The sequence below is a fragment of the Misgurnus anguillicaudatus genome, chromosome 4 (assembly GCF_027580225.2).
Source record: "Misgurnus anguillicaudatus chromosome 4, ASM2758022v2, whole genome shotgun sequence".
Taxonomy (NCBI): Eukaryota; Metazoa; Chordata; class Actinopteri; order Cypriniformes; family Cobitidae; genus Misgurnus; species Misgurnus anguillicaudatus.
Window position 1 is genome coordinate 13,578,339 of NC_073340.2, and position 18,562 is coordinate 13,596,900.

General features: G+C 37.9%; 1 protein-coding gene across 6 annotated transcripts; it reads left to right on the forward strand.

Moving 5' to 3' along the window:
• Window positions 1-2,252: 2,252 nt before the first annotated feature.
• Window positions 2,253-17,719, forward strand: tbc1d12b (TBC1 domain family, member 12b). 6 transcript variants are annotated; one of them, XM_073866724.1, is made up of 15 exons: window positions 2,253-2,662; window positions 2,735-3,656; window positions 4,291-4,402; window positions 6,973-7,029; window positions 7,505-7,626; window positions 8,462-8,544; window positions 10,843-10,960; window positions 11,044-11,150; window positions 11,384-11,464; window positions 11,926-12,023; window positions 12,153-12,224; window positions 14,390-14,518; window positions 15,971-16,080; window positions 16,165-16,423; window positions 16,540-17,719. In XM_073866724.1, exons 2-15 carry the CDS (start codon window positions 2,809-2,811, stop codon window positions 16,606-16,608), a joined length of 2,265 nt encoding a protein of 754 aa, XP_073722825.1. In that variant the 5' UTR covers window positions 2,253-2,662; window positions 2,735-2,808; the 3' UTR covers window positions 16,609-17,719. The 6 variants fall into 6 exon arrangements, with proteins under 6 accessions (XP_073722825.1, XP_073722826.1, XP_055032183.2 ...); XM_073866725.1 differs by having other exon boundaries at window positions 2,253-2,574; XM_055176208.2 differs by having other exon boundaries at window positions 2,253-2,521.
• The last annotated feature ends 843 nt before the right edge of the window (window positions 17,720-18,562 follow it).

Below are 18,562 nucleotides of genomic sequence, written 5' to 3' on the forward strand. Positions count from 1 at the left end.
TTATGTCAAATACCCGCATTGCTTTTTCATCCAGAAATGTATAACATTCAGCCTAACAAAGATTCATTGTTTATCCAAAAAGCTATTTTGAATCTTCAAAAGTGTCAGGAGGGGATTCAGCCTCACTATACCCTGTAAACCAGCATTTCTCAAAGTGTGGGGCGGGCCCCACTGGTGGGGAATAGGAACATTACAAGTGGGGCGTGACAAACGGGAGGAAATTTGGTCACAAAGTTTTACTTCATGCAAAATGATAAAACATTTGCATGTTTATTTTCTCTTTTGCAGGTGTTTAATGCTGTAATGTTTTAAAATATAATGTGACTAATACATTTCAACAGTTAATCTTGAAGCCTAGTTGATTACCATTTTGATTACCATTTTGTTGGGGCGATTGGGGACAGGTGGGGCTCGGAACCCTTCCCTACCTCCAAAGTGGGGAATTGCAGAAAAAGTTTGAGAAACACTGCTGTAAACAATGAATCAACATTTATAAGTGCACTCATGATTCTGAAATGTTAGATTATTTTATTCACCATAAAATAACCCAAAATTATGACTGAAAGTGATAAAAATTTGAATAAATAAATCAAAATTTGTAATAAAATTAGCTCTTTAAAATCTGAAAATGCCAGAAATGAAATCAGCATCATCTAAAACCTCTAAAACCACTCACATATTGTAGAAATTGGCCATTTAGTGCAAAACACGTGGTCAAAATGGACGACTAAGCCAATATTGCCAATTATGCAAACCATGCAAATTGCTCAACATATGCAAATCAGCATCCGGCAGCCTCTGCATGCTGGGGACCCACACTTCACATCTCTGCAACAAAACTCTGGTGCACTCAACATTTCCGGGTTCACCTAGTTGGCTACTAGACTATCATGTTGGAACGAATTTACACTTAAAGGTACAGGGTGTAAATTTTAGCGACATCTAGTGGTGAGGTTGCGAATTGCAACCAAGGCTTAGTTCACTGCTCACCCCTTGCTTTTGAAACACATAGAGAAGCTATGGTAGCTGCAACCAGACAAACATGTCATCGTCTGAGACAACTTAGTAAAAAAAATTGTCCGTTAAGGGCTTCCGTAGAAAAATGCCGGCACAAAATGGCGACTTCCATGTAAGGGGACCCTCTTTGTATGTAGATAAAAAGATCTCGTTCTAAGGTAATAAAAACATAACGGTTCATTATGGAAGGTCTTTATACACTCCTGATAATATAGTTTTGTATATTATTTTGCATTTCTGTCAAGAGATCCTTCTAAAAATTACACACTGCACCTTTAAACTGAAATTTCATTATGACTGCCACTAGGGGGCGAACTCAGACACTCATGTCCGAGTGACTGGAAAGGCAGGGTAGTATGTCTATCTGTTAAATATTAAAAAAGAAAACATGAAGTGCAATTTTAGTCATTAGGAGAAGACTGACTGGCTTTATGTTGTGAATATTTAATATGTAACAATTTATGAACAAAAGAAGTTTAAGAGCTCTACATATGTTGATTATTTACACTTGCACTTTTTTGTGCAATGTTCATTGTTGAACTATTAACATTTGGCTTTTGCAATGTAACTGCAATTGTTTTTAAAGGATTAAATATAATATAAAATATTTATATTGTTAATATACAATATAAAGAAAAACAACATAACATTATAACATATAAGTTATAACGTATATGTATAAATAGGTAAAAGTAAAAAAATATGAAAGGTAAAAATATGTATTTTTAAGTATATTTCAAAATATACAAAGAAGGGCCAAAAAATATATTTGCTATTTAAAATATATTTTAGAAATAAATATATTTTAAAGTATTTAAAATATATATATTTGGCCCTCCATATATTTAAATCCAAGGAAATATATTCAAATCTTTATGTTTGTTGTAAACATAACAGGTTGGAAAGGTTTAAAAAATATATACTTCATAAAAAAGCTTGTATTTAGCATATGTTTAAAATATATTTTTAGAATACATTTCTTGCCATGGGTTGTAAAATTAAAAATGTATTTGCTTGCCCTTGAAATACAATTTGAAATATATGTTGATATATGAAGGTTAAAACAAAAAATTATAAATAAATAAAATTCATAAGTAAAATAGAAATTTAAAACGGACAAGATAAAATTAGAATGTAGTAAAATAAAATAAAACACATGAATTTACACACACGACAAGTAGTTTTAATTTGTGTCCAGCAGGGGGCGCGTGCAGTCTTTAGCACTGCATTACGTCAGCGAATGACGTCACTGGAATTTCAAGATGGCGTCAGGTCGCAGTAAGGATGTTATCTGCCGGACCGGTCCGACTGTCTAAGGGGCTTTGACTTGTAAAAATGCAGTTGAATTGAAAGACTGAAGAGATGTTATGCTGATGGTCCAGGAGAGGATTTTAAACGAGAAGAGACGATGATGGACACATTTATGCCCTTCATATGAGACGGAACCGGCGGGTCAACATCCTCTCTGGAGGGGAGCTTTAGGATTCGGGCTGCTGGTCGATGGGTAACGTTAACGTTATGTCAAGACACTTCAGACATTACTGGTCTCTGTTTCTAGTGAGCTCCCAATCAAAACACTTTGTGGCATTACACGTCATCACTTTCAAATGTTGTGTTTAAAAAGGCGGACAATCTTATGTTTGTTGTGAATATGCTGTCTACTAGGTAGGCATTATGTGCGATTAGAATTAATTTTAATTGTACTATTGTACCCCAGGTTATTCACCCACTGGGGTCCAGAAGAGCCACATTATTGCAGATCATTGTGTAGCGTCTGGTGTGAAGCAGCTGATGGTGGAGTCAACATCCACTGGAGTCAGGGGTGCTGAGGAGAGCAGACCACCTCCCCACATCACTGATGATGTCACGGACACACGAGAGAACATAATGCAGGGCATCATCTCCAATACTGACACATCACACAGACAGAGAAGTCAACCACACACTGGCCAGGACCAGGATCTTCTGTGCTCTGCTCCAGATAATCAGCAGGATTGTCCAGGCCAGGACTCATCCACACCGCACGGCACAAATCTACCAAACGGACACAGCGAGGATGAAGTTCCAAACTCATCTCATCTTTCAGGAAGCTGCTGTAATTTAACACATGACTGTGTGAATGGTAAAGTGTCTGCAGACACCAGAGATAGCACTTTGATCAATAATGATGATGATGGTGGGACTGAATCCTCTCCCTCCACCCCTTCATCCAGTCAGTCAAATTCTCATTCTGAAGTAACAGAACCAGCTCAAGATACTCGTGACAACAGAGCAACCAGGTCAAAGCATAATTCCTATCCTAAAAATTCAGTTTCTGATCCCAGCGATGTGGGCAGAAGTTCTCCTGATGCAGAACCGTACAGGAACTCCCCAGGATGTCCATCAGCTGCTGTGTCACATTCACTCAGGACGTTTTCCTCCAGCACACTTCTCAGCTCTGAATCCACGTCTCTGAGTCCAGATGATGGTGAGATATTTCTCAACTCAGACAAACCGGACGGATCAATTTTCATGGATGTGAGTCTGATCTCCAGGAACACGTATGAAATCAGTCGACGTCAGAGCGCACCAGATAACATCCCTGCGGCCATAAGTGTCGCTGCTGAGCGAAAGCATGGCATGCCTGAGATGTTCAGCAGGTACTGTCATGAATCATTTACACTTATTTCCTTACACTCAAGTTCATGCTCCACATTCTTAAACGTGATAGATAATTGTCTGTTATTAGTTATGCTTTACTTATCCGAATTAAAGCTTTCAAAGATTAAATCAAAAGAAAGAAACAGGAACCTAAATAGTGCACTTCAGTGAAATGTATTCAGTGTCCTGGCTGAGATACAGTTACATTGGGTCATCTGTGATGTCACAGGTGAGGGTCACATAAAACCTTTTTTTTTTAAGGCGGGGATCTCTGAAAGCCAATGTTGACATTTAAAATCACCTAAACAAACACGCCTCACACATACGCAAACCAGACAACGATGTCGGTTAGTAGACACGCCCCTTACTGCTGATTGGCTACAAGTGTATTTTACTCCCTTTTCCAAAGTGTTTTTCAAAAATCATGAACCACACCTTTAAGTGATATTTTTGTTCATTACTGGTGCTGTAAGGATTTTTCATCTGCAGACATCAACTCAGTTCACTGGCTTTAGTCACACACACTACAGTCCATCACTTAAACCCAGAGAAGTGTTCAGAAACCACGCGTAGATCTCCTGTAAGGGGCAAATGCTGTATTTAACAGATAATCTGTGATGGTGTTTTTGACAGAAATCTGTTCTCCAGAAAGCAGAGAGAGACCCCGAGTGCCCCCGGATGGAAGCTGTTTGGTAAAGTTCCTCTGAGAGAGAGTCCACCTAAAGACTCCAAAACCATTAAGCAGGTCTGTTCATATCTCATTCATTCAACTCATACCTGCTGTGTTTGTTTTATTTGCTATAAGCTTTACATGAATTACAGTACATTCAAAGCTGTTTAAAATAGGCCTGTGTATCGGCAAGAATCTCGCGATACGATACATCACGGTACTATAAATTGAGTCAATAAATGCGGATAATTTCTGTTTTAAGAAAGCTGTCATTGAGAACACATCACTATATGCAAGCCTTAGCAAAGTAATTGTGGTGCGCCCCTATGCTAGTACTTCCTGTCACTGTTTAAGTTCAGAGATGAGATCCCTTGGTCGGGATGTAAACTTCAAACGAAACAACTGCCATGAATCTTGTATGATTTTTATTTTATCGATATTGCTTTTTTATAATCGATTCAGTATTGCCAAACAAAATAGCATGATGCTCATATGTATCACTATTTTCTTACCCTCTAGTTTAAAAACAGGATTTGTTATCACTTTGCTTGTATGTAATCCAGAGAAATGTTTTCAAACTCTTTCTGATCAAAATCAAATGAACTTCTTGCTCTTTATGTTTTGCTGATGTTATCAATGCTGTGAAAACAGATAAATAAGGTTAACAAATAATATCATCACCTGAATTAGTGCTTTGTTAGATTTTATTAGGGATGCACCGAATCCAGGATTCGGATTCGGCCGAATACTGGGCTTTTTGACGGGGTTCGGGTTCGGCCGAATCCTAGATTTTTTTTCCACCGAACCGAACCCTAAGCTTGCGCTACGCTGGTCGACGTCACGCAGCCGTTGATTACACACATCGGGTGCTGACGTGGAGATGAGCTTTTTCTTTCGGTGAGCCTAAGGGGCTGGACACACCAAAACTTTTATACACGGCTGAAAACGCCTTGAAGGACGCCAAATGCCAGCTGTTTTTCAGCCGAGCACTTGGTAGCTGTGATGCTTCAGCTGTGAGCCGGTTGATTGCTGTGGTAATGTCCTGCCCCTCCTCATTGGACGGCCGTGTGAAAACTGACATTGACGAGCGGAGCTTCTCACTCAAAGTTAAATATAGTTTTCAGCGCGGAGCTGCTTGCTTGTTGGAAAAACGAGCGTGTCGCAACGCTTCGCTTTCATTATGCATAGGCTTATGGATATTGTCAAAATAGTTTTTCCAACTTGTCATCCTGGCATAATGTACAGTTAAAATTAAATAAAATGAAAAATACACTGCTGTGGACATTGTTTACTTCATTAATGTGTTTTACTGTGTTAATGGAATAAGTATGCGAGTAGGATTCGGTATTCGGTTTCGGATTCGGCCGAATCTTAAACGGTGGATTCGGGATTCGGCCGAACCTAAAAAATCTGGATTCGGTGCATCCCTAGATTTTATATAAGGAAATTGTGAGAAACGGTCATAAGAAATTTCAGCACTGATTTAAGAGGAGTACAGGACTCTCGCTGAGGATTCATATCAAACACACAAGCATCCTTTGTGGTGTATATTCTTCACATTACGTTTTGATACAGTTAAAGGGGAAGAGACAGATGTTGCAGAAGTGATCACTAGCTGGGTTTCCATCACACTGATTTTATTGCATAAGAAACAAGTGATGAAAATGCCAAATTTCGGGGGAAAAGTCCTTTAATTTTTACGCTCGCTTGAGGTGGTTTTTCACTTATGCGAAAAAGAGTAAATGTGAATAGTGGTAGATGGAAATGCTTTGCAGAATAAATTCAGACGTAGCGAACATTAAACCCACGAGACTGATCGCCTAGCACAGAGGTCTCCAACCACCGGTTCGTGACCCAGTACCAGGTCAACAACAAATTGTCATTGGGTCTCACGAAAGTCCTTAAAAAAATGTGAATAATAGCTACGTAATGTCTCTCTCTCTCTGTGCTAGCTCTGTGACATCGCAAATGACTGAAAAGTTATTGTAGGCTTCTGGAAAACAACTACAAAATTATCCAGCGATCGTGGCACCGTGATCAAAATAAACTCTTTATCTCCGCGCCCAGCTGCATTGATTCACATTTTTTCCTTTATCTTTTTGTGCGAATTTTTGAAAAGATTCACTTCACGTTTGCTTGGAAACCCAGCTACTGTCATCCATGCTTGTCTAACCAGGAAACACCTTCACTTTGGATGTACATCTCAGGTTGATGTTCGGTGTGCATAATGGAGGCTCTAGATAGCCGTCTGTTTCAGCATAATGACTGAAGTCCTGGTTTGGTCTTTTACTAGGTCTGGTCAGGATGCACAAACATGTGAACGTTGTTTTTTTCCTTTACAGAGTCAGAGAGCTTGAGTGGGGCATCATATTATCTCATATAACTCAGCTTATCTTTTGTCAAAGTTTTTAACATATTCAGTTAGATGGACTCGTAAGTTTCGTCTCTTTATTGATTTAAACTTGACACTAAAAGAAGTGTAACTAAACCCAGTGCTCACACATCTCATTAGTGAATTAATCATTCTTTTTATCTGGTTCTTCGAATGAATCGGTTAGCATTGAGTCGAGTAAGTCGAGCGAGTCTTTACAGAGAATCAGTGCAGTCTGTGTGTTACTGTATTTCTCTGTATTTCCTTTCTTCAGGACAGTAACCCAGGCAATCTCACATCTGTATCTACACCTGATCTCTTAACTTCATCGGTATGCCCTCACGTTTTCCCAGTCATCCTCACCAGCTCTTTTGTGCATAGACCAGGACCATTTCAATTTCCATGGTCATTTCAATCACCTTCCCATCACGTGACATGCCAGCTTGACCAATCGGCATGCGGACACACATCTTGTTTTTGTACTGTTTGAAAACACATATGTGAAATAAGTACCAAACACAATATATCCATTGATATCTACTGTAGCTCCTACAGACACATGAGGAGGAGTCTTTGTGTTTCTCTTCAGACAGTAATGATAGATGAATTAAAGGGTCAAGCTTGTAATGAGCAGTCTTCTCATAAACGTCCTTCATGGCAGTGACTTGCCCAGGAACCACCCTCAGCACGCCTCCATCATCACCTGTCCATCACCTGCTTCAATGTTGTCATGTGATTTACCATTCAGTAACTCTCTGCTTTCAGACAGCACACAGTTAAACTTTAACTTCTTAACTTTTTCACAGGAGTATGAAGCCAGGGCGGCTAAATCCAGCCAGAGTCCATCCCTGCCCTCTCAGAGCCGACGTAAGAACCTAGAGTTTGAACCTTTATCCACCACTGCGCTCATACTTGAAGACCGCCCTGCGTAAGTCCAACTTTAACACACATCGGGTTAATCACATACATAAATACATATACATATATGTTTACATACATTTTGTCCATATGACTGAATTTAATCCGATTGCAGGTTACGACATGTACATGTACCCGAAACATTGCAATCTGATTAAAATGTTTGTTAACGTACATTCTATATAATCCGAACCAATCGTCTGCGCAAGCGCGTAGCCAGGGTTGCCAGATTCGCGTATCAAAACCATTCAAAATGGACATTCAAAACTAGCCCAAAAGCATCCCAAAGAGTTAAATATAAGACATGAACTTAAGCACAAGTCTCCTGCGCATGTGCACAAGGTATTTTTGCTGCTGACGTTTACATGCATACTTTTCTCTTGATGATCAGATCACAGTTCGGATAACACCTCCACCTTCAATAATGTTAATTAAGGTGTTTACATGAAGGCTTTTCAATATGATTGAGCCATCAATACGATTACAAACTGATTATTTGGTTGCATGTAAATGGACCTACAGTCACATGATCAACTCTTGTGATGTTCTCTGTATCTGCTGATCTTTGTTACGTCTCTCCTAGCAAACTTTAAGAGGCTCAACTTACCTAAACAAAGGACTAAAAATAAAGGGCTTAGCACTGACTGTATTGTATTTCACCACTCAGGTGTTATCGGCCTCCGAGTCTTTATTAAGAATAAATGACCAGTGAAATGTGAGCACATCAGTCCAACTGTAAACCAGTGATTGCAAAATCTTCATTAGAAGTTTGTTTGGGCACACATCAAATTTTCAGACTTAGCATTTAAGTCATTTAATTGTGTTTTGCTTTGCTTATTATTCAGGAACCTGCCTGCTAAGTCAGAGGAAGAGACTCAGCGCCATCGTCAGGAGTATGAAGACATGGTGGCTGAGGTGAAGAAGAGAGGTAGAGTACAGACCTACCGAAGCTTATTACTGTTTTCCGTAGTGATGCTTGTTACTGTTACCAATCATGTCAGCTTCATGTTAAATCATGTTAGCTTCATGTTAGCTTCATGCTAAATCATGTTAGCTTAATGTTAAATCATGTTAGCTTCATTTTAAATTGTGCTAACATCATGTTAACTTCATGTTAAATCATGTAAGCATTATATTAGCTTCATGTAAAATCATGTTAGCTTCATGCTAAGTCATGTTAGCATCATGTTGGCTTCATGTTAAATCATGTCAGCTTCATGTTAAATTATGTTAGCTTCATGCTAAATCATGTTAGCTTCATGCTAAATCATGTTAGTTTCATGCTAAATCATGTTAGCTTCATGCTAAATCATGTTAGCTTCATTTTAAATTGTGCTAACATCATGTTAATTTCATGTTAAATCATGTAAGCATTATATTAGCTTCATGTAAAATCATGTTAGCTTCATGCTAAGTCATGTTAGCATCATGTTGGCTTCATGTTAAATCATGTTAGCATCATGCTGGCTTCATGCTAAATCATGTTAACATCATGCTGACTTCATGCTAAATCATGTTAACATAATGTTAGCTTCGTGTTAAATCTTGCTAGCATTATGTTATGCTGCGTTCCAGAGCCCATCCAAACAGGTGAGATGTAGGACTTATCCTACCTCCAACTAGGAAAAGTGTACTGGAATGCCTGTCGAAGTGGAACCTCCTACCGGCGAACTCGGGGGAGTTCGACCTACCCCGACTTCAGAAAAATATGTCGGAGGACAATGGCGGCGCCCATAGATCGCGTCGTCGTGAGAGGAAATCTTCAAGGAATAGACTATAAATTGTACTTCTCTGCTTTTAGGGTTGTTTTAGACACTGTAATTTTAACACAACTTGTTTTTTATATTATGGCGTGAAATTATGTCGTTATTATCTGTTATCATGAAACTACGGTAAAAATATACCAAGTTACTTAGCGACATGCAGCGCTTTTATATAATGGCTCCAGAACACTTTGTAAAGATGTTTAACTTGATGTTTTACTGTAGTGTGAACTGCACAGTTCGGACCGACGTTTAAAAGTTATGTAGTCTGTACGAGCCTTAAGAAGACCGGTCGGTCGTCCATGTTTTCTGTTTACATTCCACTTCAAATGCCTGGAACGCTTTGAAGTAGGAGCTAGGACACTTCAAGAAGGATAAGTCCCACGTCCCACTGGTTTGGATGGGCTCTGGAACGCAGCATATGTTTCATGTTAAATCATGTTGGCTTCATGCTAAATCATGTTAACATCATACTAGTTTAATGTTAAATCATGTTAACGTCATGTTAAATCATGTAAGCATCATGCTAGCTTTATGTTAAATCCTATTAGCATTATGTTAGCTTCATGTTAAATCATGCTAGCTTCATGCTAAATCATGTTAGCTTCATGCTAAATCATGTTAGCTTCATGCTAAATCACACTAGCTTGATGCTAAATCATGTTAGCTTCATGTTAGCTTCATGCTAAATCATGTTAACATCATGTTAGCTTCATGTTAAATCACGTTTACATCATGTTAGCTTCATGCTAAATCATGTTAGCATCATGCTAACTTCATGTTAAATCCTGTTACAATCATGTTGACTTCATGTTAAATCTTTGTAACATTTGGGTTAATCATGCTATCATCATAGTAGCTTCATGTTAAATCATGTTAGCTTCGTGCTAAATCATGTTCTTCGTGTTAGCTATGTTAAATCATGTTATCTTCATGCTAAATCATGTTATCTTCATGCTAAATCATGTTAGCATCATGCTAACTTTATGATAAATCATGTTAACATCATGTTAACTTCATGTTAAATCATCTTAACCTTTTCCTAAATCAAGCTATCATCATAGTAGCTTCATGTTAAATCATGCTAACTTTCTGTTAAACCATGCTAACTTTATGTTAAATCATGGTAACCATGCTAGCTTCCGACTAAACATGTTAACACCCAGGTAGACTACTAAACTAAACTTCTTTCAAATTTCTGTCAATCTGTTTTAAACTTTCAGGCCAGGCTTTGTCAAGCCAACATAAAGTTTGTCTATAAACTTTTTTTATCTAGTTATAGTACTGATCCTTTTTACTGTCATGTATGTGCTTGTAATAAAATAATAACTTCACGATTAGATTTAGTTTTACTGAATATACGTTAATAGGGGATTTTCATTCATATTTAATGTGTGTGATAAGGCCAGTTAATGTGAAAAATGTGAAGTTGCCTTTGCGTGACATCACATGTTTGTTTACAGAGCTGAAGGATGCTCAGAAGAAGAAGAAGCAGATGAAGGAGCGTTTTAAACAGGAGGAGAGCATCGCTAACGCCATGCTGGTGTGGAACAATGAGATTCTTCCCAATTGGGAGAACATGTAAGACCATCACAATCTGTCAGTCTGTGCTGTATGTCTGTATAATCCTGAATTAACACCTGTATCGGTGTGTTAAACATCAGGCGTGGGACGCGACGCGCGAGAGATCTCTGGTGGCAGGGCCTGCCGCCCAGTGTGAGGGGTAAAGTCTGGAGTCTGGCCATAGGGAATGAACTTAACATAACCTCAGGTATTTCACTGAATGTGTCAGGATTACTGGATTCTTCTGTATTACTCAGATAAATCAATGACCTTCTGCTCACTGCTGTGCCGGCACATCAGAGGTCTTTATGAAAAACAGATGATTTCATTATTTTCAAAGAATTGCTTTGTAAGGAAAGCTTTCATCAGACAACAAGAGTCTTTTGTAAAATTATATGTAGTTGTCTGAGAGAAATGTAAATCTTTGTATTTCTTGTTCAGATCTGTATGAGATCTTCCTATCACGAGCAAAAGAGCGCTGGAGGAGTTTCAGGGAGACAGGCAGTGAGCTGGAGGCAGACGGTGAGTATCTTAGGCAACTTATTATCTTAACAAAAACTAGGGAGATAATGAAAAAGCATGCAGAAATACTTTGTTAACTAGAAATAAAAAATACGTTTGCAAAAGGATGAAGACAATTATAAATGTGCACAGAAATACTATTAGAAATGATCAAAAACAACTCGGTGCTATACATTATTTTATCCCACAATATTTGCATTGCATGCAGTGCTTTACCAGCAGAGCTACAGACTCTCTGTGATTTGTTATTTTACTCATGAGAACTCTCTCTTACAGTATATATATTTACATTCATTAACCCCATATTAATCTACTATATAATGTGAAATAGAGCATTATTTTTTGCTCACTATTGCTGTTGGTTTTTTTTAAAAGGGATCAGTGATGCCTGTAGTTTTGTGAATCAGCGTTCTGTCTGTATTGAGATTAAGTTTTGTTAATAGTGTTTTGTTAATTGACAGTTGATAATGGGGCATCAGTAGCCGACCGTGAGTCCAGTCTGGATCTGATCAGGCTGGACATCTCCCGCACGTTTCCATCTCTCTTCATCTTCCAGAAGGTAAAGCCCTTATGCATTCACTCGCTGTGACACTTGAGGTATTATTTTGATGAGATTCTTGCATGACAGCATCAGGACTACAGGACACATGAACAGATTGATGATTGTTATTGGTCTGTTTTCTGATAGGGTGGACCCTACCATGACCTCCTGCACAGTGTACTGGGTGCTTACACCTGCTACAGACCTGATGTGGGATATGTGAGTACTTTCAAAATCTCTAGTCTGCTGCTTATACCATGAAAATGAAGAGTTTGGTTACAAAACGCAATAAACACCATTTTTTATTGCAGTAAGTTACCAATATAATCAGTATTGTATCAGGTCAGTATTAAAAAGTAAATTCTTAATTTTACACAAAATCTAATATCCGGCATGTTATTCTGTCATCTTTTTTTTTCAAAATGCGATAAACTGCAGTCCTCTTTCTCTGCACAATGCAATAAATCTGCTCAACAAATCACAGCGCACCGCATTGCAATTCCACACATTGAAAACATCAATGGCGGCATGTTGAATGCACATGGAATCCTAATTTGTACTTCGTGATCAACAAACAAACAAAAACAAATAATACTTATGATGGCATTGATAAACCTGTGGTGGTTTTCTGTGGCAGGGAAGAAACGTAAAGGAAAAATGCCAGCTGTCGCTTAGCCTGACGTTGCCATACTCAATTCTAGTCAGAATTTGAGTCTGATACCGCTCCATTGAGCTATAATTATGAGGCGTGTCTCAACCGAAAAATGCCTCTGCACTCAATTGGATAGACCTACGACCAATCAGAGCAACGGAGTGTGTGATGTATGATGAAATTACATCTTTGCAGCCTGGCCGAACTGCTAGTTATTTCGCTATGACACTAACATTGTGATTATACTGAGTTAGCGAATGTACATCAACACCTATTATGTTTACAACATTTTGTTTATATCACAACATGAAGTATTTACTAAGTGAGTAAGACTATCTCTTACCATTTGTACGTTAGGTGAACTTCATCCACGACGATACCCATTACGTTTGCTTGAAAATATTGGAGCCTAGCATGTCCCTCCACTTATTTAGCAACCCCGATTCCGGGCTTCCGAAAAGAAGCTGGCAACGACCGCTAATTATATCCATCTCGTCGTGCACGCAGAGTTGCATCGCCGTGATAACGTTAGCCATTTCAGTTGCGACCAACTTTTGCCGAATAGGAAGGACGGCAAAAACATCATCAAATGCCCTGCTCGCGTTTCTCTGTTCCTCTTTTAAAATCAATGCTCTGTCGATATCTTTTAGAACAGACTCAATGTCAGAATCCACACATCTGAACTCTACAGCGGCAGCCATTCAACACACGCGCTCTTTAGTGACGTGGTTCATTACGTTACTGTTGATTATCTGTCCATCATCGTATAAAGCCCGCCCTGACAATTTGATTGGTTCGACCAGCATTTGTCCTAGCATAGTAGCTCCTCAACGCAGAAACCCCAGACCCATCTTCCCGTTTACAAAATCTTGTGGGCGGGGCTAAGATTGGCTGGCACCCAGGCTAGCTGTCGCTTATTCTCACAGGACAGCATCAAGCTTCTGTCATGCTAACACATTGACCCCAGTGTATCTTATGAAAAATTTTCTATTATTTTACTCGAAGTCAACGAAAATTGAGCTGGATCAAAAAATTTTACAGCTGATCGCTGTCAAAAAGTTCAGTGACAACGTCAAGTATAACAGCAGCAATGACAGTGTTCTTAATATGACAAAGTAAGTGTTTGATTAATGCCATTAATGTTTATTTTTTTAATCAGTGGATACCACTAGTCAACTAAATGAATAAAACATGGCAAAGATGAATAGACATTTATATATTGATTCAATAGATTTATAGCATTTTGGGGAAAAAAAATATGGATTTGAATTTTTTATGTTATTATAACCTGAAGATGCTTTGGGAAAGTTTGTAACAGAAAATAGTGGTTTTCATCTTGTCACTTTTTTTGTATAGAAAAATTCGTCAAAATGGATTTATTGCGTTTTGGAACCAAACTCTTCGAATATTTACTTGTTTTTAACTTAAAATTATCACAGGTCCACTTCATCTGACAAAGAAGGTCAACTGTACAGTGTTTTTGGGGAAATATTTTTTTTAAACCAAGGATTTTTGTGATTTTGCAAAAAAAGTACAATTCAATTTTTGCTTGTTGTTTATGATATTTTGTTGTTATTTATTTATTTTTTAAACAGGTGAGAGAGTACAGCTGTGTGTTAGAATTGTCCTCATCTATGAACTGAAGGACTACATTTGTTTGATTATTCAGATGTGTTGTCCTCATACTGTTTGCGTCTGTCAGATATTTACAGAGGATTTATTTTGGTTGTAGGTTCAGGGAATGTCTTTCATAGCTGCAGTGTTGATTCTGAATCTGGATGAAGCTGATGCTTTTATCTCCTTCGCCAATCTCCTGAATAAACCTTGTCAGATGGCTTTCTTCAGAGTGGATCATGAGCTGGTACATCTGGATTCATGTAGCTTTACTACAGTATGCGTTTTGAAAGAGAGGGGTGAGCTGTGGACTGAGCTGTTGGTTGCAATTCAAAATTGTACCGCTATATGCCACTAAAATCTACACACGGCGTCTTTAAAGTCCCCATAAAATCAAAACTGACAATTCTTATATTTTTTAAAGGGGTCATAGCGTGAAAATTAAGAAAACCACCCCCTTAATGCTTAATGTTTTAATTACAACGAACCAATTTTTGTGCACTCATAAACTTTAGTCAAAATCTGAAAATGTAATAGAGACAGAGCGCAGCGCGTCATAACCTGAAAACCACGCCCACCGGGGGGGAACGCAGTCCGGCCGTCTTCATTGACTTTGTATTGCGAGAAGCCGCCTCCTTGTCATTTCTGGCTTATAACAAAAAACTGAATAATGCCTAAAAGCTGCTGTGTGACAATATGTACAGCTAACAAGCCAAAGAACCCAGAAATACGTTTTTATAAGCTGTCGAGCCGTAAAACCCAGCTTTTAAGGAGAATAAAGTGGATCGCCGACTACGTTTCCCCCTATTGGACGCAGTTTTACTAATAGGAGTACTATGAAAAGTTGCCTGTTTCCATTTCTGTGTCTTTAAACGCTCGTTTTTTTGAAATTGAAAGCTTATAAAAACGTATTTGGTTTTTTTGGGTTGTTAGATGTACACCTTGTCACACAGCAGCTTTTAGGTATTAATCTGTTTTTAAGTTTAATCTGTAAATAAGTTTTTATAAGCTGGTGACCCCAAAAAACGAGCATCCAAAGACACAAAAATGGACACAGGCAACTTTTCATTGTAATACTATTAGTAGAACTGCGTCCAATAGGGGGAAACGCAGTCGGCGATCCACTTTATTCTCCTTAAAGGCTGGGTTTTACGGCTCGACAGCTTATAAAAACTTATTTCTGGGTTCTTTGGCTTGTTAGCTGTACATATTGTCACACAGCAGCTTTTAAGCATTATTCAGTTTTTTGTTATAAGCCAGAAATGACAAGGAGGCGGCTTCTCGCAATACAAAGTCAATGAAGACGGTTGGATCGCTTTCCCCCTGGTGGGCGTGGTTTTCAAATTTGCATAACTGCGCTCTGTCTCTATTCTGCCCTCTTGGGCGGAGCATCTGTTAACCCCACCCCCTCAAACTGTCAGTCTGATGCGAGTTCCATTTCTGAATGAAACCCCTACATTTTTATATCTAATCAATTCACAGTGGGAACACAAGCCACATCCGCTATTGTCCTTGCATGATATTCCCTTTCGCTCGGAAGTGCATCACAATACGAGTGTAAAGTCGATCGCGACTTCCTGTTTACAGCGACTTAAATGTGAATGGTGTTTTTGCACACAGCTGGTCAGTCATAGCGCAACCTCTAAATGAATTTAAAAAATGTTTTAAGGTTTTTATAAACATGTCTTTTGCTTCTTAGATGCTGAAGTACTTTGCAGCATTTGAAGTGTTTTTTGAAGAAAACCTGCCCCGACTTTTTAATCATTTCAAGAGTTACAACCTCACACCTGATCTGTATCTGATAGACTGGTGAGTCTGTAAACATTCAGACAAATGAATTAACATAATAATACATGTATGTCCTTTAATATTTAAAATCATGTGTGTGTGCAGGATCTTTACGCTGTACAGTAAGTCTCTACCGTTAGACGTGGCGTGTCGGGTATGGGACGTGTTCTGTAGAGATGGTGAGGAGTTTCTCTTCCGGACGGGTCTGGGGATCCTGCGGCTGTATGAGGAGGTTCTGCTTCAGATGGATTTTATTCATATCGCTCAGTTTCTCGGCAGACTGCCAGATGAGACGTCCCCTGAACGCCTCTTCAGCTCCATCGCCAACACTCACATGATCAGCTGTAACAGGAAGTGGACGCAGGTCAGTTCTTTTACATGCAGATTCTAAGTAGATGGCAAGATTAATTTACTGTAGATTAAACCTACAGTAAAACAACTGAATCTTTGTTTATATGATTTTCTCTGGCTCTTCACCAGGTTTTTAATCTCCTCGTGAAGGATAAAGAAATGGAGAAGACCAGCAGTCCTGCAGTGAAAAACCTCTGAATCGCATCTGAGACTTGAACAGGATTATGAAGAAGACACAGCTATAGATGCATTCTGTCAGTATTACAGACACAAAGACAAAATAACACTTTAATGATGAAAAATCAAAACATTTATCATAAACACTTGAAAAAAGTCCACCAGCTTTGTCTTGTACTGTATCAGATACCAGCGTCAGTTCAACAGGGTTTCTATCGAAAGGAAATCTATCGTTGACTGATGTGTTTTAACAATACAACCATTTTATATGCTGTTCAAGTTTTAAAATCATTTCATTTTGAGCCTTTAAATGCACTTGTGACTTGAACATTTGACACTATTCATGATGAGTTATAGAAGTGAAGGATGTGATTATTTCTGAAGTGCTTTTCTTTTATTGTGCAAGACTTTATTGAAGTGAAGTGTATTTGTTAAAAGAAGTTTTTATTGAGCCATTCACAAATAATGTATGTAAGTGTTTAAATGTTTCGTAACATCTTGCTGCTTCTTGCTGAAAAATTGAGAGTTCAGATGCAAAAGCTGCTAAACGTCACCTCAGTCAAAAATGTGATGTGAGATTTACTGAATGCTCTCAGCATTCACATACTAAACGTTCATCAAACACTTTCACTTTAAATCCGCCTAATCTTAGCCTCAGGTCATTTAGAAAATAACGCTTTGTTGGCAGAATCCATTAAAAGAACATGTCAGACACATTTAAGAAGGTTTTGCATCTGAACTCTTCATTTATTTATCCAAATCAAAATCTTCTGCTTTATAAATGTTTTCTTTTAAAACACTAATATGTAGCTTACTCCTGAAGCCCACAGATCACAGCAGATTCAGAGATTTGTGGCTGTATAATATTAATATGGTTTCTGTTTGTCATGTTTTGTATGTTGAGTTTGTTTTTAAATTATTTGATGAATACATTGATTCTCAGTGTGGATTTGAAACACAGTCTGTTTATATTGGGTATGTAAACATTTGACTCTTGATTTGAAATGTAAATTGTGTCATTCAAACACTCTTGGTTTTATTGTACAGTTTTCATACTCGAGTGAAGGTTTGTAAATATCTGACCCAAATGACACCATCAAATTTAATTGTAAATAAATTTGAGACTGAAATTCTTTTGTTTGTTTTTGTTTCTTTGTTCTTATCATCTATTTATACTAATGTGAGGTAAAATGTCTTGTTTTAGGATGTTTAATGATGATAAAGCACATTTCAGTTTTAACGTAATCTGCTTTAGAGCACATAATGGCCTCTTTAAGCCTTAAGTTGTGTTGGGGACTAATGTGGACAATATCATTTTTTGGTTGTTTGGGCTACTTTTCCTAAGTTAACCTATAAGCACACCCAAAAACATTGGGCTTTATTTAACTAGGTTAAGTTTTAAAATAAATAAAAAAATGTTAAATTAAAAAGTCATTGAGCTGTTAGGCCCATTTGTGGGCACCCATAGGAAATGAATGGCTGAGACTAAAATTGTTTTGTTTAATAACCATCAATAAATCCAACACAATAAAGATCATACATATGATACACATAAATGAAGGGGTGAACCTATACAAAAGTGATGTTCATACTATGGGGCATGAGATTTGCAAGGTTTATTACTTCATAAAATACATTAATTTATCATACATTTTGTGTGATTAAACCTCAGAAAATAAGGCTCCTAACCAATCGATCTCTGTATTTTGTACTTGAAATTTTATTTTATTTATTCATTTATTTATTTATTTTGCTGCAAATTAATGATTTCTCTCTTGTACTTTGTATTTTTCTTATAACACCGTCATATTTGTCTGTAATATTATGGCATTTTGCACAGTCGTACCCAACATTTTTTTTTTTTTTAGATTAGTTTATAGATTTCAGTCTATGCAACCAGTGAGTGGTACAGCCATTGGAATTAGCCTACATGTGATTGCTATTTTCATTCCAGCAGATGTCACTAAAAACAACG

What these genes read in the sequence shown, in the direction of transcription:
- tbc1d12b (XM_055176208.2), top strand. An exon ending in ACTCCAAAACCATTAAGCAG is followed by an intron (nt 4,403 to 6,972) that starts GTCTGTTCATAT and finishes TCCTTTCTTCAG; the next exon opens with GACAGTAACCCAGGCAATCT. An exon ending in CTTCCCAATTGGGAGAACAT is followed by an intron (nt 10,961 to 11,043) that starts GTAAGACCATCA and finishes GTTAAACATCAG; the next exon opens with GCGTGGGACGCGACGCGCGA.